General features: G+C 42.2%; 1 protein-coding gene across 1 annotated transcript; it reads left to right on the top strand.

The window, feature by feature from the left end:
- Positions 1–17,363: 17,363 nt before the first annotated feature.
- On the top strand, positions 17,364–20,882 carry LRRTM3 (leucine rich repeat transmembrane neuronal 3). Its single transcript, XM_069753450.1, has 2 exons — positions 17,364–17,835; positions 19,053–20,882. Exons 1-2 carry the CDS (start codon positions 17,832–17,834, stop codon positions 20,591–20,593), a joined length of 1,545 nt encoding a protein of 514 aa, XP_069609551.1. The 5' UTR covers positions 17,364–17,831; the 3' UTR covers positions 20,594–20,882.
- Positions 20,883–22,189: the final 1,307 nt, after the last annotated feature.

The raw sequence follows: 22,189 nt of genomic DNA, 5'->3' as shown, positions 1-22,189 counted from the left end.
ATTGAAAGAGCCAGACGTTGTCCAGCCAGAACCAGAAGTTATTCAACCCATACAGGTTCAACCAGTAAAGGAAAAAGAAGAGGAAGTGTATCACACCTGTATAGGAGACTTTCCCAAAACCCTACTAACATACCATGGTGCAGTAGTGGTTCCCATGGTGGCCTTTTACCCAACACCGAACCCAATACCAGAAGTCCCAAGACAGGAAGAGGCTGACCCCGTACTACAGGAGGTTCCAGGCCAGGAAGAACAGATTCCTGGTCAGAGTAATCCCATTCACGGTGGACTTGCCAACTCCATAGTCGTGGAATTATCTTTAGCAGAGCGGGCAGATACTATATCCGCAGTAGACAGTAGTACACCACATGAAGAGACACCGCTATTACGTAGATCACAGCGTAGTACCCAGGGTCAATTACCGGCCAGGTATGCAGATTACCAACTATAAAGCTCATAATGTGAATTGTATATATGTTATGCCGTATATAGTTAAACAGAAAATGTAGTATAGTCATTGCTATCAGTCTGCAACGTTTAAGCCCAGTGCCTACAGAGACTTGTCTGTATGAACTTATTGCATATTCTTGAACTTTTTATCAGCCCGGAGGCACTAAATCAAAGCTCCGGAAAGACTGCTTTTTGAACTTTGCTTTTTGCTCTTTTTGAACTTTCTTTAGACTTTATATTGATAACTCCGTTGGAAAAATGGAACTAAATTCCTGGACACTAAGTACAGTGCCGTTCCTAATACCTTCAAGGATAGAACTGTATTAATGGACGCTATTTGAAGTGACTTTTTACAGAACTCTATTTTTGTTTCCTTGAGTGGTTTTTGTAACTTTTCATTTTTAAGACTCTGTACATATTAATTGTTATTTCAAAATGTTATTGTCCCACAGTCCCGGAGTACTGTTCTTAACTAAGGGGGAATGTGGCACCCCTAGGGGTATTTGCCACAAAAATAGTTACTGACAGTAAGTACAAATACTAAAATAGCAAGACTGCACTACCACCTCCGGCCAGAAGGGGGAGCTCCAGAGACTCCCCTTGATCCATTCTGGTCTGAGAGAAGAAATGGCAGTTGGGCTAAGGAGCTGATAGTGAGAGGTCATACAGTTGAATCTCTAACAGCCCTGTTACTGTTACCATGCCTAAATCACCGGCCTGAGGAGAAGAGGGATAGAGAAAAAGGACATTGTGAGAACCGGGTAGCATTAATCACTACCCAGAACAGGCGCAAAGACGGATACCGGATCCGTGGCTGTATTCATTATATATAATACAGCAACCGGAAAAACGTGAGGTGATATCAGCTTCACTAGGGTCGGATGCAGCAACAGACACAGAGTTCAGCGGTACTCCCAGAGGGGGTAAACCGATAAAAGGACTCGGGTTGCCCGTCGAACCAGGACCCGGAGGGGACAGATTGGGCCGGCAGCCAGTTCACATACAGCAGCAGGGCCACACAGAAATTGCGCACAATAAGAGGCGAAGACCCCGGCAGGGTCAAAGTAACTCAGAGTTCCCATACAGACTCCGGTGACAGGACTGGTTGTAAATCCTTTTATGTTAAAGTAAACTGGTTAAACGTTTCAGTGCCTCAGTCTTTCATTTGGACAATAGCCATCTATCCAGGATCAAGATCGTCACCGCTGGGAGAATCTGCTGCTGATCAAGTAAGTGCCTGTCCCCTCATGATACCCCTTGCACTGTGCATTGCCTGAGGCCACAGCACCGGGTCAAGCCACCCGTGACATCCCCCTCAAGAGACAGACTCCATTGGTCCGGTGCTGGGTATCCCGGTCTCCTGGGCGTCACAATATGTTAGCACCTAGCCAGGCAAGTCTTTGCTGTTTTTTAGTTGCTTTATTGTTTGGCAGAAAATAAAGCACCTCATTTTCCTTATATGGCTAGTAAAAGCCATTGAGCAATGTCGTGCTTGGACTCCAAGCGTAACGTGGACCCGATGTTGCCAGAACCGCCACCCTGTGACCTTCAGTTGGGAAGTTATGATATTTCATATGTTCTGGGAGATGTAGCTACAAACCTCCAGGGGAACAGAAAAGTGTGTGACCAGCCAAGGGGATAAAGGCTTATGTATAAACCTGTGATCTTTCTCTGCTATGCTTGCTGTTCGCTTCAAAAGTGGGGGCCACATCGAGTAACGTGCTGTGAAGCTGACATAAAGCCCAGTGGTTAGTAATGGAGAGGCATCTATAAGACACCCCATTACTAACCCCATAATCAAAAGTAATAAAAACACACACAATTGAACAAAATACACAGACAAAAAGTTATTTAATTGAAATTAACACTAACAACCTGACCTACTTTTACCCATTTATTAATGTAAAAAGAAAAAAAAATCATAGTGCTCCTCACCCACGATGTGCTCCATCTCTGCCACATCTGGATGTACTGTATTGCTGAGCAGTTGCGTGATGCGACTGCTCAGCCCTGCATCCAGGAAACACTGAGCTGAGCATGAAAACGCAGCTGCTTATGACCAGCTGTAATCTTTTTGACGTCACCAACGGTCACACGCAGCCAAGCTGGAGCTTGTCATGGGACATATGGATTATTGGTGGACAGGTGAGGAATACTGTGATTTTTTACTTTTATTTCTACATTAATAAATGAGTAAAAGAGAGGCGGAGTGTATTTATTTCAATGAAAGGATGTTTTTCTGTGTATTTATTTCAATTAACACTATAAGTCCCAGAAATTTCGAGCTCCAAAGGTTCCAAAGGTAGAAATGTTAAATGACCCCTCTCTGGGACTTCCAGTGTTAAAGGACTTTTTCCTGTGCTTGTGTCTTTATTACTTTTGATTACAGGATTAGTAATATGGGTGTCTGATAGAGCATAAAACAGTTAACATCAACCCCAAAACTATCACCCCACTTGCCACCAGGAAAATTGGGAAGAGCCGGACAAAGTGTGAGAATTGGTGCTTCAAATTTTTTTAAAAAGCGCGGGGACCCCTCTATCATTGATAGCCAGCCAGGATAAAGCTGACAGATGGGGGGCTGCAGCCCACAGTTGTCACCTTTGCCTGCGCTGGTTATAAAATAATAAACAAGACTCCATGTCTTTTTTTTTTACACAGTGTGGTGCCAATCACAGGCATGCCAACAGTTGACATGGCTTGTACATGGCTGTGATTGAACTGCAAATGCCCACACAGGAAAGCTTGTTGATTGGCTGCACTGAAGCCTTTCAACAAGCATTGATCGGGCTGTAACACAGACTTTCAGGAGAAATCTGCATTCAGGGTCCTTGTACGTACCTCGAACTTTAACGTTTGGATTTGCTCTTTTTCCTAGAAATGTATGAATAAATTATCAACTGGGTGCTACCAGTCTCCTAACTAAAGTAATGTGTCTCTACAAAGTCTGACATAGTCTACTCTGACAGTCAGCAATTATTGGATAATAGCAGACTTTGTACAATTGTACGACCAACCCCTGTCCAATCACTTATTCATAAATTCCTTGGAGGAATGACAGAGGATCTGCATCTGGACAACATGGAGCTTTATAAAAGATGTTCCAGGATTGTAAGTTGATGGGAAACATAATTATTTGCTAACACAACCATGTCAATATAGCTTTCCTATCCTTTTTATGCAGCAAATATTGCTTATTTACTATATATGGTAGCATACATTAAACTAAAATAAAACGGTAGTGGTTTTCAATTAGGCTAAGTGTTTAGCAGACACAACCTTTTAGTGAAGGTAAAAAAACGTTAAATCATAGTAAATATCAAATTAAAGCAAGTAAGAAGAAACATTATGAAAGCATGCCTATCTATTCTGTCTAAACAGAGTTTATTTAACTCCATTTTCCCTTTAGCATTGATGCTTTCATACACAACCAAGCTAAGAAGATCAATCTGGGGCTTAAAAGACAGCATAAAAATCCTGTTTGGACATGAAATACATGGCCAAAAATTATCAAAATGTTAGGGTGGTTTCACACTTGCGTTTTGTCTGCAGCGTTTTTTTTTAAAAAAACGCATGCGTTTTTTTTTCCTATATTTAAGATTGAAAACGCATGCGTTTTTTTGTGTACGCGTTTGGTCGCGTTTTGTGACCCATGCGTTTTTTTACTGCATGCGTTCATTTTCTGAAATGCTACTTGTAGTATTTTTAGAAGCGTTTTTTGGACCAAAAAAAAACGCATGCGTTTTCATGCGTTTTTTTGGGGTCAAAAAATACATTGGAGTCAATGGGGACGCATGCGTTTTTTGGTGCATGCGTTTTTTGCGGTAAAAAACGCATGCGTTTTTTTATTAAAAAACCAAAAAACACACTGATATGCCACCCCCCAACATAAAGGTGATAAAGGGAACCTAACCCTACCCCTAACCCTACCCCTAATCCTACCCCTAACCCTACCCCTAACCCTAAGGGATCCTAACCCTAACCCTACCCCTAACCCTAACCCTACCCCTAACCCTAAGGGATCCTAACCCTAACCCTACCCCTAACCCTACCCCTAACCCTACCCCTAACCCTAAGGGATCCTAACCCTAACCCTAATCCCTTTATGGTTAGGGTTAGGGGTAGGGTTAGGGGTAGGGTTAGGGTTAGGATCCCTTAGGGTTAGGGTTAGGGGTAGGGTTAGGGGTAGGGTTAGGGTTAGGATCCCTTAGGGTTAGGGTTAGGGGTAGGGTTAGGGTTAGGGGTAGGGTTAGGGGTAGGGTTAGGGGTAGGATCCCTTTAGGGTTAGGGTTATGATACCTACCCCTAACCCTACCCCTACCCCTAACCCTAACTATTTCTGTTTATAGTGGGTTTTTTACTTTATTTTGATGATTGGCAGCTGTCACACATTTCTCAGCATGCGTTTAAAAACGCAAACGCATGTAAAAACGCATGTGAACGCGTCAAAACGCCGCGTTTTTTTCACCACATGCAAAAACGCATGCGTCAAAAAAACACAGCGTTTACATGCGTTTTTTCGCGTTTTTTACCGCAAAATCGCACCCCAAAAAACGCCAATGTGAAACCAGCCTTAGACATTCAAAGATTGGCAGACTACATTGCAGCATATTCCTGCATTCAGAAGCTGGAGCATTTTTCAGCATTTTCTTATATTTTCTTGGTGAATTTATACTGTTTAGAACACATAGGAATAATGAGTCATATTGAAAGGAGATAGACATAGTACCCACATTCCCCCTTAAACAACACATGTATTGTTGTATTATGTGAACTGTGAGATGCGTTAATAGTTTTAATATAGTGTTCTGCTCGACATTAGGGAGAGTTAGAATTAATTATTGGGACTATCCCAAAGCGGAAGGGGCCAATGTAAAGTCACAGAGACAGTTTCCTTTCTCGACGTCAGTTAGGGCCCAGTGTGCAGCTGAAGCAGTCCTAAGGTCTAGACAGTATGTGTTCCCATGTGACATGGGTATACTGAAGGGAGGAGAGACCGAGACGGTGGTTAGCATGAACCGGAGTAAAGAGAAAAGGAAAACCGACAGGAGGACAGAGTGATCAATTGAAGATGGGTCCTGGCGGAGGACGCATAGCAGTATGGCACGAAGTATATAACTCAGAGGTAAGAGGCCAAGACAGGACAGAAAATGTGAGACAAGAGTGCCCAGGGCAGGAGTTCCAAGGCGTCAGTTGCAGGAAAGCTAAGGACTGGCCATACAGGCAACATAATTCTCTTGAAAGGAAAGAGGACACAGAACCAATAGAGTACTGAGCTGGGTTGTGGTGAAACAGTAAAGAAAGAGAACAAACGCGTAACAAAAAAAGGAATTGCCTGTGAAAATGATCTGTATTGTGAAGGAAATGTTCATAAAGTTGTGTTCCTGCTACCTACTGTACATAATTCCCACAGAGTTATCGTTAAGTAAAACATTTATTTTCAAGAGGTGGTCTTTCACTATGAAGTCCTCAACATCAGGTCCCGGCCATCTGAAGTTTCTAAAATGGGGTCACCCTGTGAGGTGTTTCTGCTGTTCTCGCTTGTCAGGGACTCTCCAAATGCAACATGGCATTCACAATCTATCCCAGACAAATAGCGCTCTTTCCTTTCCTAGCCCTGCCATGTTCCCAAACAGAAATTTCTAACCATATATGGTGTATTGTCATGTTCGGGAGAATTTTCTCACCAGATTAGGAGGTCTGTTTTCTCCTATTTTTTATTGGGAAAATTACAAATTTGGGGCTAAAACAACATTTTTGTGAAAAATAATGTAAATTTTCAATATGACGCCCTAATGTTATCAAATTCTATGTAGTACCTGTGGATTCAAAATGCTCACTATAACCCCTGGATAAATTCCTTGAGGGGTTTAGTTTCCAAAATGTGTTAAATTGTGTTTTTTTACTGTTTAGGCACATCAGAGGATTTCCGAACACAACATGACGCCCTCAGACCATTCCATCAATGTTCGTGTTCCAAAATGTCAATCTTTCCTTTCCGAGCCATGTGTCTAAACAGTAGTTTTTCTCCACATATGGGGTATCATACTAAGGAGAAATTGCACAACAAATTTGGGAGTGCATTTTCGGCTGTTACCCTTGTGAAAATAAAAAAATTTGGAGCTAAAAGTAAATTTTTGTACATAAAATGTGATTTTTTTTTTTTTTTTCGCAGCTCTATGTTTATGAGGCACCTGGGGGTTCAAGGTGCTCACCACACATCTAGATACATTCCATAAGGAGTCTAGTTTCCAAAATGGGGTTAATTGTGGAGGGTTTCCACTGTTTAGGCACATCAGGGGTTCTCCAAACGTGGCATGGAGTGGACTCTCATTTCCAGCCCTTTTTGTGTTCAAAAAGTCATACGGTCCTCCTTACCTTCCGAGACTTGCCATGCATTCAAATAATGGATTTTCCCCACATATGGGGCATCTTTGTACTAAGGTGAAATTGCACAACAAACTTTGTGGTCTATTTTTTCCTGTTGCCCATGTGAAAATAAAATATTTGGTGCTACAGTAACTTTTTTGTGAATGTTAAATGTTCATTTTTTCCTTCCACATTGCTTTGATTCCTGTGAAGCACCTGAAGGGTTAATAAACTTCTTGAATAATGTTTTGAGGACAATGAGGGATGCAATTTTTATAATGCTGTCACTTTGGGGTATTTCCTATCATATAGGTCCCCTAAAGTCACTTTGAAATGGTCCATATAGGTCCCTAAAAAAATAGTTTTGTAGATTTTGTTGGAAAAATGAGAATAATGATACAGATGTAAATCAGACATAATACAGCAAAATAGGTATTATACAGCAAAATCATGCAATACTCAGCAATGCAAAATCAAAATATTGCGCCTATGTCGGATTCATGATACACCAAGTCGTAAAGAAACAACAAATTGGAGGTGTGAAAATCACAAAGAACGACCAAAACTGGTTGATATTAGTAAAAATACTCTTTATTTAGAACATATTAACAGTAAAAAAGCAAACAAGTAATCAGACAATAATGAGACAAAAGTGGACACATGGTGCGAGACACCGCACCAAACTGTCACCATGCAAAAACATGCAGACTGTGTAACCTAGGTCCCCAGGTAACAGATGTACATATAGGGGGATAAAGCAACCAGAAATGGGTACTGCTGTGGCAGGTGGGCAAAATGATAATAGCGTCCAGGCAGACATGTGGAAAAATGTTATTTATTAACTATTTTGTGTAACATAACCCTCTGGTTTAAAGGCATAAGAATAAAAATTTTGAAAATTGCAAACCTTTCAACAAATTTTTGATATTTTCACAAATAAACGCAAGTCATATCAAACAAATTTTACAACTATGTCACGAAAAAAGATTCTCAGAATCAGTGTTCCCAAATTATTACCACATAAAGTGACATTGGTCAGATTTAAAAAAAAAAATGGCCTTGTCATTAAGGTCAAAATTGGCTTGGTCACTAAGTGGTTGAATAAAGGTCTTTATTATTAAGGGGAAAATAAATCCAAACCTACAAGGCCCTGTGTGAAAAAGTGGTTTCCCCGTAAACCCAATAACTGGTTGAGCCACCCTTAGCAGCAATAACTGAAATCAAGTGTTGCGATAACTGGCAATGAGTCTTTTACAACGCTCTCACCCACTCATCTTTGCAGAATTGTTGTAATTCAGCCACATTAGAGGGTTTCTAAACAAACTGCCTTTTGAAGGTCATGCCACAGCATCTCAACTGGATTAAGGTCAATACTTTGACTAGGCCACTCTAAAGTCTTAATTTTGTTTCTCTTAAGCCATTCGGAGGTGAACTTGCTGGTGTCTTTTGGATCATTGCTTCAGCTTGAGGTCATTAACTGATGGCAGGACATTCGCCTTCAGGATTTTCTGGTAGTCAGCAGGTCCTAAAGAGGCAAAACAGCCACCAGACAACCAAACTACCACCACCATATTTTACTGTTGGTGTGATGTTCCAGTTCTGTAATGCTGTTTTACTTTCACGCCAGATGTAATGGGACATACACCTTCCAAAAAGTTAAACTTTTGACTCGTCAGACCACAGAGAATTCTCCCATCATCAAGATGGGGAGAATCAAGATATCAAGATATTTTCTGGCAAAACTGAGATGAGCCTTTATGTTCTTATTGCTAAGCAGTGGTTTTGGTCTTGGAACTCTGCCATGCAGGCCATTTTTGCCCAGTCTCTTCTCATGGTGGAGTCGTGAACACTGACCTTAACTAAGGTAAGTGAGGCCTGCAGTTCTTTAAATGTTGTTGTGGGGACTTTTGTGAACTCTTGGATGAGTCGTCAATGCACTCTTTGGGTTATTTTTTTGTCTGCCGGCCACTCCTGGGAAGGTTCACCACTGTTCCATGTTTTTGCCATTCGTGGATAATCACTGTCACTGTGGTTCATTGTAGCCCCAAAGCTTTAGAAATGGCTTTATAACATTTTCCAGACTAATAGATCTGAATTACTTTGCTTCTCATTTATTCCAGAATTCTTTGGATCGCAGCATGATTTCTAGCTTTTTAGGTTCTTTTGGTCTACTTCACTTTGTTTAGCAAGTCCTATGTAAGTGATTTATTGGGTGAGGCAGTAATTAGGCCTGGGTGTGGCTAGGGAATATTGAACTCAGCTTGTCAAAGATGTGATAAGCCGCAGTTAATTTATGTTTTATGGGGGGCAATACCTTTTTCACATAGGGCTCTGTAGGTTTGTATTTCTTTTTCCCTTAATTTAAAAACTCCATTTTGTGTTTACTTGTGTTATCATTGTCTAAGATTTAAATTTGTTTGGTAATCTGAAACAATTAAGTGTGGCAAATATGCAAAAGTATAGGAAATCAGAAAGGGAAAAACACTTTTTCACACCACTGTATGTATACACAGAGCACATACACATGTATGCACAGAACACATTCAGAGCTCATACATGTATACAGAGCATACACATAGACATATTGTCACGATTCCACCCCTCAGGGTGTATGGGATGCAGTTACTGACAGCTCGGCCATCCAATCTGGTATAGGAGTGTGCTGAAGCTGTCACTACTGTGACTGACAGCTTGAACATCCAATCTGGTACAGGGGCGTGCTGAGCTGTCAGTGTTTGATTGACAGCTCGACTATCCAATTTGAGACTATGAGACTATGTGCACACATTGCGGATTCCTGTGTGGATTTTTCCGCACCATTTTTGCAAAATCCGCCAGTAAAATGCACTGCGTTTTACGTGTGGATTTACCGCGGATTTCCTGCATTTTTTTTGTGGATTCCACCTGCGGTTTTACACCTGCGGATTCCTATTGAGGAGCAGGTGTAAACCGCTGCGGAATCCGTACAAAGTATTGACATGCTGCGGAAAATACAATGCTGCCTTTCTGCACGGTATTTTCCACAGCATGTGCACTGCGGAATTGGTTTTCCATAGGTTTACATGGTACTGTAAACCACATGGAAAACAGCTGCAAATCCGCAGTGGCCAATCCGCTGCGAATCTGCAGCCAAATCCGCAATGTGTGCACATAGCCTGTGGCGTCGGCTGTCTCATGTGTTCATTATTCCACTGAATGGCCATGCTTCTCAACTGAGCTGAGTTTCCCAGAACACTACCAGACGTACATTCATCTTGTGACGTTTGTGCTGTGCTCTCTGAACCTTGAGTTCTATATGTTTGATCTGTTACCTGACCTTGGACTTTGTGCTAACTACCCGCCTGTTTAACCCCTTTGGCTCTGATGCGTTATCCTCCCGGTACTCTGACCTCGGAATGTTATCTGACTACGGTTTTGTCTCCTCCTTCTGTTAATGACGTACCCTCCTGACTTCTGACCTTGGACTCCGTGACAACTCTGACTCACGGCTTTGCCATGAGAAGTGATTAGCATCATACATATATACACAGAACACATAAACAAATGCATACACAAAGCACATACATACAGACACATTCATGTATAGATCACATGCATGCATAGACACATTCATACAGACACATGCATACAAAGAGCACATACCTACAGACACACACATACACATACACACTTACCAAGAGCCCATACATTGTGATGTCTTCGCTAATAGACACCCCTATGAGCGCATCTAATGTCTACACTAATATATACCTCCAGGAGCTTATACATTCTGAAGTCTTCACTAATACACTGTATACCATCAGAAGCCCATACATTCTGAAGTCTTCACTAATATATACCACCAGGAGCTCATATATATATATATATGTTATGCCTGTGTAGAAACTCACTCAGGAAAATAGGTTTTGCACTTAAAACTGCAACTGACCTTGTTGGTCCCTGTACTGACTAGATATCCTGACTCCACAGTCTATAGTGGTGCCTGTGGGTGCAGAGATGGCGCTAAGAAGAGATGGCAACTCGGACTTAACTTGCCTAAACGGCTGTCAAGCTGCTTCATGTTCCTCCCTAAAGAACTGAGTGGCAGAGCAGAGAATTGTCTACAAGAGGAGAAGTGTGCTGAACAAAGGAAATATTTCAGAGTGAGTAAAGTAAATAATGGAATATCAAGCAAAGAAGAAAGCAAAGACTGTAAACAAACATAAAGCCTACTTCCTAAAGATAAACAGAAGATAGATGCAATGTATAGCAAAGAGACAGAAAAGCAAAAATCCTTACCTGAAAGTTCACACACTGGCTCCAAACGTCAATAGAATGTCAGAACATCTAAATGAATCTATCACCAGCAGGAAAAGATGGGGACAGAATATAAAGCTGCACCCAAAAGGTGATAGGTGGACATATGAAAACACCTGTTAACCTGTAAACTAGACAGACTGCAGCCAGAATAGCAGAATCCAAACACCCAAAGAAAAAGTGCATCTCCTGTAGCTCGGCAGAAAGAGAAGCGGACCACAGAACACAAACTCGAGGGATCGAATCCAGGAGCATGACAATCTACCACCAGGACGCTATATATTATTATTATTATTTATTTATATTGCACCATTGATTCCATGGTGCTGTACATGAGAATGGGTTACATATAAATTACAGATATCACTCACAGTAAGTAAACTAACAATTACAGACTGATACAGAGGGGTGAGGCCTCTGCCCATGCGAGCTTACATTCTACAGGATGGTGGGGAAAGATACAATAGAATGAGGGTTGCAGCAGCTCCGCTTTTGGTCAGGTGGTAGCTCCGGTATTGGTGAGGAGGAAGCGGGGTCAGTGCTGGCTGTAGACTTTCCTGAAGGGGTGGGTTTTCAGGTTCCAGCTGAAGGATCCGAATGTGGTCAATAGTCTGACGTGTTGGGGCAAAGAATTCCAGAGAATGGGGGATATTTGGGAGAAGTCTTGGAGGCGGTTGGATGAGGAGCGAATAATTGTGGAGGAGAGAAGGAGGTCTTTGGAGGGCCGGAGATTACGTGAGGGAAGATATCGGGAGATTAGTTCAGAGATATATTGAGGAGACAGGCTATGGATGGCTTTGTAGGTCGGTATTAGTAATTTGAACTGGATACACTGAGGGAATGGGAGCCAGTGAAGAGATTTGCAGAGGTGGGAAGCGGAGGAGTAGCGAGGAGAGAGATGAATTAGTCGGGCAGCAGAGTTAAGGATGGACTGGAGAGGTGCAAGGGTGATAGCAGGGAGGCCACAGAGGAGGGTGTTGCAGTAATCGAGGCGGGAGATGATGAGGGCGTGCACAAGCATTTTAGTAGAGTGAAGGTTGAGGAAAGGATGGATTTTGGAGATATTTTTGAGCTGAAGATGACAGGAGGTGGAAAGAGCTTGGATGTGCGGTTTGAAGGACAGGGCAGAGTCAAGGGTTACTGCAAGGCAGCGGACTTCCGGTACAAGGAAAAGCGAGATGTCGTTAATTGCGATAGATAGGTCAGGTAAGGAAGATCTATGAGATGGAGGAAAGATAATGAGTTCAGATTTGTCCACAATGAGTTTGAGGAAGCGAGAGGAGAAGGAGGAGGATATGGCTGATAGACATTCCGGGATTCTGGAGAGCAGAGAGGTGACGTCTGGGCCAGAGAGGTAGATCTGAGTGTCATCAGCATAAAGGTGGTACTGGAATCAATGGGACTTTATGAGTTGTCCCAGGCCAAGTGTATAGTGTATATATTCTGATATCTTCAGAATGTATGAGCTACTGGTGGTATATAATAGTGATGTCTTCATACAATGCCCATACAATCTGATGTCTTCACTAATATATTGATCATGTGATGTATATACAAATATATATATCACATGATTGTAATCTCACCGAAGGTTCTAAAATCCTACAGAGTACAAGACCTGTGGTGCCATCATGGTCACATGACCAGTCCCATGATCACCAAAAGCCCTGAAGCAGTTTACACATCAGAAGCTACACTGAAAGATGCTGTAGTCAGTGTAGATGCTGGGGGCCTCCAAAGGAGTGGAGGCCCTTCGCAATTGCCCAATCTAACCCCCTAACGCCAGATCTGTCCATAGGATCCTCATTCACTTGAGTTTTTTTCCTCAATCACACCATTCTCAGTATAGTTCCAACACCATCCCAAATGTAATGTGTAATGATGACCAAACGTCATCTGAAATCTCTTACATCACTCAACTTTCCCATTCCAATGTCTATCCACCCTGGAACTGATTAATGGAAAAATACTGTTCTAAGCTGTACTACGGGATTACATGTCAAGTTTTCATACAAAGAATCCCTAATTATGAAAGGACCAATGTCTCAAATAAAGAGACCATTCAGTGTGTGTCAATCAGGGGATTATGGAAAGAACTAGATGGTGGCCCAATTCTAACGCATCGGGTATTCTAGAATATGTATTTAGTTTATTTATGAAGAATTCAGAATAATGCAATGAATACACAGGATTCAGCCGGCCGGGCGCGACCAATTAGCGAAGCGTGGTTCAAATCCGTGCATATTCGCGGCCGGACTGCGTCTGTCGCTGATTGTTTGCGGCCTGCCGGGCGCGACCAATCAGTGAAGCCAGGGCGAGCTGCAGGTTTTTTAGGGCCCTGGGCGAAACAGTCTCACAGCCCACATAGCATATAACACAGCCCAGGTAGTATATAGCACAGCCATGTGGTATATAGCACAGCCATGTAGTATATAGCACAGCTACGTAGTATATTGCACAGCCACATAGTTTATAGCACAGCCACGTAGTAAATAGCACAGCCCACATAGTATATTGCACAGCCAAGTAGTATATTGCACAGCCACGTAGTATATAGCACAGCAACATAGTATATTGCACAGCCATGTAGTATATAGCACAGCCCACGTAGTATATAGCACAGCCGATGCAGTATATAACACAGCCCACGTAGTATATAACACAGCCTCGTAGTATATAGCACAGCCATATAGTATACTGCACAGTGGCGTAGTATATAACACAGCCATGTAGTATATAGCACAGCCCATGCAGTATATAACACAGCCCACGCAGTATATAACACAGCCAGTGTAGTATATAGCAATGTGGGCACCATATCCCTGTTAAAAAAAATTATTAAAATAAAAAATAGTTATATACTCACCTTCTGGCGGCCCCCAGATCCAGCCCAGGCCTTTAGCAATGCTCCTCGCAACGCTCCTTTCCCAGTAATGCCTTGCGGCAATAACCCATGATGATGTAGCGGTCTCGCAAGACCGCTACATCATCTGGGGTCATTGCAGCAATGCATTCTTGGGACCGGAGCATCGCGAGGAGCGGGAAAGGCTGCCTCGGACACCGGAAGGTGAGAATATAATGTTTTGGGGTTTTTTTTAAATTATTTTTAACATTCTATGTTTTTACTATTGATGCTGCATAGGCAGCATCAATAGTAAAAAGTTGGTCACACACGGTTAATGGCAGTGTTAACGGACTGTGTTACACCGCGTTATGCTGCGGTGTAACTCAGTCCGTTTAACGGACTGCTAAAACGCTATGTGGGTGCTGACTGGAGGGGAGTATGGAGGGGGCACTGACTGGAGGGGAGTAGGGAGATGCTAATTCGCGGCCGGAGTGTGCCTGTCGCTGATTGGTCGCGGCCGGCTGGGCACGACCAATCAACGACGCGGGATTTCTGTTACAGACAGACGGACAAACAGATGGAAGTGGACCTTAGACAATTATATATAGATTACTGATATGTGAGTATATTTTATATGAATTTTCTGTGTGTAGTGTGACCTTAATAAACCCGAAAATATGTTAGGGATAAAATGGTAAAACCTGCACTATCGGTACGTTATTCCCCAGACTCTATTTCTTTTTTTCATAGAGGACCATTTAGTAATCCAGTCAGAGAATTAAACACAGCACAGACAGAAATACAATCAGGTACAATGAAATGACAAGATAACCTCACTACACACAATACGAGGAGTACAAGTCTGGAAGAATAACAACTGTGTCCATGTCTTTCTCTCCTCTAGTCGGCACTTACGGTATGTTTTAGGATAAGCAGAACGTCACTTATTTTTCCTCATTATTTAGAAAACAGGAAAAAATGGAGAAAAGGGATCACAGTTTGGAGGTTGAAGGAGTCAGGTGCAGAGGGTGAGGGGGAACGTGTGCCACTGTGTGCAAGAATGATGATTTGTAAAGCAAGTTCGCATGTCAAACACAGTAAAGCCTCCTTCACACGTCGGTGTAAAATACGTGCGTGAAAAACTGGTACTGTACTGGTAGTGTGTGACCAGTGTGTCACTGGTGTTAATAAAAGAAGTAAATCACAAAGCTTCACCCATAGACTTATATGGGGGCATGCGATCTGATTCTCGGGTGCAATGGCAGCATGCGGCGATTGTTTTTGAAAGCCGAGTCGCATAAGAAAATAATCGCAGATGTGAGCTGCACCATAGAGACACATTGGGGCGAGTGCAATACAATTTTTTATTGATTGATTTCTTTTTGGTCTTGTTTCTCTCTGTTAGGACTCATTTACACGACCATATTTCCAATATGAGTGCCGTTCATGAAAAAGCAGATTGCACTCGGCCCAATGTTATTCATGGGGCAGTGCAGACGAGTGATTTTTTTCACTGTTTGAGGCCTGTCCCACACGTCCAGATAATTCCGGTACCGGAAAAATTGGTACCGGAATTATCCATGTCCGTGTGTCTGTGTGCTTACGTAGCACATCAGTGGGGCACACGTGCGGCACCCGTGTGCCGTCCGTGTGCCGACTGAGGACCACACGGACCGTGCAGGAGACAGCGCTACAGTTAAGCGCTGTCCCCTGCGTGCGGTGCTGAAGCCGGTATTCATCCCTTCTTCTCAGCAGTGTTCGCTGGAAAGAAGGAATGAATATTCTTTTTTTTTTCTTTCCCCTTAAAAATAAAGTTTTTGCGTCCCCTCCCGCCTCCAATCCCCTGTGTGCCCCCCCTCCCCCCCACCCGCTTGCCATGAAATACTCACCGACACCCAGCTCCAGCGATGTCTCCTCTCAGCGGCTGCAGCCTGAGCTGTGTGAGCGGTCACGTGGTCCCGCTCATTACAGTGAGAAATATGAGCATATTCCTGGGTGAGTATTTCCTGGCAACCAAGGGGGGGGGGGGGGGACGGCGCACAGGGGATTGGAGGCGGGAGGGGACGCAAAAACTTTATTTTTAAGGGAAAAAAAAAAAAGATTATTCATTCCTAATTTCCAGCGAACGCTGCTGGGGGGCAGCGGTTACAGTAGCGCTGTCTCCTGCACGGCACACGGACTGCACACCGGCCTGAATCTGCGTGTGGAAAAAGAAAAATCACATCACTGCAATAATTTATTCTGTAAATCATAGGGGACTCTCCCGTTGAAGTCTGTAAGTGAAAAAAATCGGATGCACAAAATGTCCCACTTTAGATGGATGAAACATTGAATGATTTTTTATATGTTCGTGTGAACCTACCTAAAGCATTATACAGTTGTGCTCAAAAGCTTACAAACCCCGGCAGAATTTTTGCTTTCTTGGCTTTTTTTCAGAGAATATGAATGATAACACCAAAACTTTTCCTCCACTCATGGTTAGTGGTTGGGTGAAGCCATTTATTGTGTTTTCTCTTTTTAAATCATAATGAGAACCCAAAACATCCAAATGACCCGGAGCTTACCTTACAGCTGACATGTCCAGTAAAGTAATGCGCTTATTACTGTTTCCAATAACAACCAGCAGAATTGTGAATTTCGCTTTGGGAAATAATAAGGGAAGTAACGAATCATGAGTGCAAAACTAATAAAACGATCAGGTTTATTATTTACCGGAAAAATGTATCAAAATCTATAGAAAAGTTGGGAAATGGACAGATATACTGTACTATGGGGCCCCAGAGGTAAAAGGGGCCACTTTTACGAAAAAATCAGGTGAGATTGTGCATTATGATGAGCTATGGGACTGCACAGGCTCCATATATTGTCCTTACACAGGGACTTGCTCCTGATGGACTTCCAAGGTGGTCATAAACGCCAACGCCAGTGCAAAGTAACCCCTCGCTAGTTTCTCCTGGCAGCGCCATGGTCCAATGACTTGTATGTAGTAAGTCTTATTGCCTTTATGCACATGGAATCTCATACCTGGCACCTTAGCTTGGTCCTGCCTTTTACTCCATGATATTTTAACGTATCTCCGCCACGTCTATCACTTGATCTCCAAATCAAATTCATTCACCATAAATAACTAGGCATAAGTCACATAGCTAAAAATGAATCTCTCCATTTACATGAACATTGCTCCTCCATTTAAGCTGCAAGTCAAAGTTTATTCATGAAACCCCTGTGCTTGTGATTTGATTTGCTTTCCATATATGATAATGAATCCAAGGCTGGCAGTGATGATATGCAGCGCATGGAGCATCAGCATCTGAGAGCCATGCATGGGGCTGCAGAGCACGGATGAGCCACGAGGGGGCGCTGTGCTACGGAGCAGAATCCCCATGTAATAGGCTAATCAGCTCCTAGTTACAGGGAGCGCAGCCTACATGCGTCTGCACTGGCGACAATGCCGTACACAGGGCTGCTGCTGCCGGACCGGCTGGGATACAATGTAGTTGCCTGATCGGATGCAAAACTCTATAGACATCATATGCAGAGAGAGAGAGAGAGAGAGTTCACTGGGAAGGAGCTCGTGTTCATGGCGTATTGATGCCAGCTAGATGTGTGCCAGGAGATCATGATCCAGAGGAGAGAGAGAGGGGGAGCTGAGCCCTGAGCCCAAATATCTGCATGTGGAGGACACAAGTGCTGGAGAAGATCAGGGAGCAGCCACATAATGATGGTGCAAAGTGCTCATCTCTCCCAGGGAGCAAAGTCAGAGGATGTCTGGAGGCAGCCGAGTCACCACCACAATGCAGCTGGCAGAGGAGAAGTGCCCCTGGCCCCATAGGCAATAACTACACCTGAGGAGCAGCCCTCACAGGAATGAAGAATGGGTACGTGTCCACACTGCACACACACCTGCATGCATGTCACGACACACGGGCAAAGGCACACACTAAAATAGAGTATTGCTTTCTGGCTGCTTCTGTTTTCTTTATACTAGTGAATTAAAATAGAAATATGTTTTATGTGCATGTGTGTGTTTGTGTGTGTGTGTGTGTGTGTGTGTGTGTGTGTGTGTGTGTGTAAGTATATATCTGTGTGTGTGTATATATACATATCTGTGTGTATGTATATATATGTGTGTATGTGTCTGTGTGTATGTATATATATCTCTGTGTGTGTATGTATATATATATGTGTCTATGTGTATGTATGTATGTATGTACATATGTGTGTATGTATATATATCTGTATGTGTGTATGTATATATATATCTGTGTGTGTATGTACATGTACTTACAGTATATGTGTGTAATGTGTATATATTTGTATGTATGTATATGTGTGTGTATATATAAATATGTGTGTATGTATATATATCTGTATGTGTATGTATATATATATATATATATATATATATATCTGTGTGTGTACGTACATGTAGTTACAGTATATGTGTGTAATGTGTATATATATGTATGTATGTATATGTGTGTATGTATAAATATGTGTGTATGTATATATATCTGTATGTGTATATATATATATATATATATATATATATATATCTGTGTGTGTGCGTACATGTATATACAGTATATGTGTGTAATGTGTATATGTATGTATGTATATATGTGTGTGTATGTATAAATATGTGTGTATGTATATATATATATGTATACATATAGATATATATACACACACATGTGTTTTTATATGTGTATATACATACACAATATATGTGTGTGACAGGTTTTATATGGATATATGTGTGTGTATATATACATATATATATATATAATAAAACAGACATGGATATAGAATTAAATATATATATTTTTGTTTAGACTTGCAAATGTTTATTATTTAATTGTTATTTGGACCATTCCTAATGTTATTATTGCTCTTATTGCCGTATGGAAGGACTATAGCACCTACAATCTGACATTTTACAATGCATGCCTTATATTTTATGACATGCTCTCAGTGCTACCTGAGCAGTCTGTTTCTCATATGTCTTAGAAGAAGAGTTTTTCTGCTGTTATTTGTTATGACTATATCATAAACATTGTAAATCAGAAAATCACTTCCAGGCTTTTGCTTGTAGGTTTCAACCCTTATCGGTTATTAAGAGGATCAGCTGTCTTCCTGCTTCTATCCCTGTTGGTTTTCATGGCTATGCTCTCCTCTGCTGAACGTGGGTGCCCTACAGGATGTAGGTGTGATGGAAAAATGTTTTATTGCGAGTCTCAGAAGCTGCAAGAAATCCCTTCATCAATATCTCCTGGATGTGTTGGGTTATCTCTTCGATATAACAGCCTCTACGTACTGAAATATAATCAATTCAAGGGTCTTAATCAGCTTACTTGGCTGTACGTGGACCATAACCATATTAGCAGCATTGATGAGAATGCTTTCAATGGGATCCGTCGATTAAAGGAGCTGGTTCTGAGTTCTAATAGGATATCTCATCTACTGAATAACACCTTCAGACCTGTCACTAACCTGAGAAACCTAGATCTGTCCTATAACACCCTACAAAAACTCGGGCCGGGACTGTTTAAGGGCTTGAGGAAACTGCAGAGCTTACACTTGAGGTCTAATTTATTAAGAACCATTCCAGTTAGAATATTTCAGGATTGCAGAAATTTAGAACTTCTGGATCTAGGTTATAACAGAATCCGGAGTTTGGCCAGAAATGTTTTCACGGGGATGATCAGGTTAAAGGAATTGCATTTAGAGCACAATCATTTCTCCAAACTCAACCTAGCCCTTTTTCCCAGGCTGGTCAGTCTACAGAACCTCTACCTACAGTGGAACAGGATCAGTCTTATAGGTCAAACCATGGCTTGGACTTGGACCTCGTTACAAAGACTTGATTTATCTGGCAATGAGATTGAAGCATTCAGTGGCCCAAGTGTATTTCAATGTATTCCAAACCTTCAGAGGCTCAACCTGGATTCTAATAAGCTGACCTTCGTAGGCCAGGAGATCCTGGACAGCTGGGGATCTCTGACAGATGTTGGCCTGGCGGGGAATATCTGGGAGTGTAGTCGTAATATCTGTTCCTTGGTCAACTGGCTAAAAAGTTTTAAAGGCTTACGAGACAACACCATTATTTGCGCCAGCCCGAAGGATCTGCAGGGGGTCAACGTCATCCAAGCAGTCAAAAGCTACAACATTTGCAGCAAAAACGTAACAGAAAGCAGGGAGCTTAAAACCACGGGGCGGAATACAACAATGAAACACAAAATAACAAGAACTAAACATGAAAGTAACCACTCAATGCCTCCGACGGTTGGAGTGACAGGACCTGGCTATGATACCAGCGGGGATGCGGAGAGCGTTTCTTTACATAAAATAATAGCAGGGACTATCGCGCTGTTCCTGTCAGTATTAGTGATATCCTTAGTAATCTACGTGTCGTGGAGAAGGTCTCCAGCGGGCGTAAGACATCTGCAGCAGGCAACCCTTATGAAAAATCACAACCAAACGAAAAGATCGTCCCTAACACAAATCAGCCTAACCCCACAGGAATTTTATGTAGACTACAAGCCTGCGTCTAACAGGGAAACCTCTGAATCCGTCAGCAGCAGCGCTGGGCCCTGCACGTTTACCAAAACTGGCTCCAGGGAATGTGAGGTATAAGGCCGGAGAATACACTGTTTTTTTTTTTTAATTTTAGGATGATTTGGGTTTTTCGTTTTTTTCTTCTTTTTCTGGGACTGCAGTAATTCCACTTCTCATTGATCACCAATGTCACATCTAGACACCTGTATAAATATTACTGTTCATTTCTGCTACCAAATCCTAAAGAATGACATTAATGGAATCGCCGCTGTAAAATCTCGAAGAGATGGTGTGCAATATATTGTGAGTTATTGGTGCTGTTTCCTTTTTTTTTTTAATTTGGATTAAAGTATCACTTGTTTTGAGATTTTGGAGCATTCTGCTGACATTTCTTTCAATCTTGTGGCACAGATCTGCTCTGACACATTTGTAACGGTAATTTCGCCTTAACCTCATTGGCCATTGTTACTTATGTTGTTGTTTTAGGCTGAGAGTAAATCTTTATTTTTTTATCTTAATGTCATTTTTAAGTTTCAGTTTTTGTGCTGATTATATAACATAGCTTTATAGGGAGAGCCAAATCCCTCCGGACAGACATAAGCCTCATATCGTTTATGCCCGCAGTCTGCACTATGGAGGCACAGACGTAAAATGTAACATTCTGGCTGCTGCCACTAGAGGGAGCTAAGGAGACTACTGCATACTGTCAATGAATTGAAGTCAATAACACTGTGTACGCTAAGCTCTTAAAGGGGTTGTCCACTACTTGGACATCCCCTTCTTAAGCCCTTTCTGCCATCAGACGGAATAGTACGTCCGATGGCAGTACCCACGCTTTGATTTGGGCTCTGGCGGTGAGCCCGCCTCAAAGCTGGGACATGTCAGCTGTTTTGAACAGCTGACATGTGCCCGCTATAGGCGCAAATGGAATCGTGATCCACCCGAGCCAATTAACTACTTAAATGCCGCTTTCAAACTCTGACAGCGACATTTAACAAGTGCTTCCGGCCATCCAGAATGAAATGCGTGCACCGCTGACCCCCGTCACGTGATCGGGGGTCATCAGTGTGTCGGCATGACAACCAGTGGTCTCCTGCAGACCTCTATGATTGTTGATGCTAGATTGTTGTGAGCGCTACCCTGTGGTCGGCGCACATAGCAATGCTGTAATTCTACTACAAAGGAGCAATCTGAGCATCGCTCCTATGTAGCAGATCTGATCAGGCTATGCCAGCTTCTAGCCTCCCATGAAGCATGGCAAAAGTTTTAATTATGAAAAAAAGAAAAAATATATAAAAGTTCAAATCCCTCCCCTTTCGCCCCATTCAAAATAAAACAATAAAAAAATCAAACCTACACATATTTGGTATCGCCGTGTTCAGAATCGCCCGATCTATCAATAAAAAAAAAGAATTAACCTGATCGCTAAATGGCGTAGAGATAAAAAATTCTAAACACCAAAATTAGTTTTTTTTGGTCGCCGCAACATTGCCCTAAAATGCAATAATGTTCGATCAAAAGAACAAATCTGCACTAAAATGGAACCATTAAAAACGTCAGCTCGGCACGCAGAAGATAAGCCCTCACCCGACCCCAGATCACGAAAAATGGAGACGCTACGGGTATCAGAAAAATGCACAATTTTTTTTTTTTAGCAAAGATTGGAATTTTTGT

Source organism: Ranitomeya imitator, chromosome 2, assembly GCF_032444005.1.
Source record: "Ranitomeya imitator isolate aRanImi1 chromosome 2, aRanImi1.pri, whole genome shotgun sequence".
NCBI classification, from domain to species: Eukaryota; Metazoa; Chordata; class Amphibia; order Anura; family Dendrobatidae; genus Ranitomeya; species Ranitomeya imitator.
Note: the sequence above shows the minus strand (reverse complement) of the source record. Positions and strands in the feature narration are given on the sequence as shown.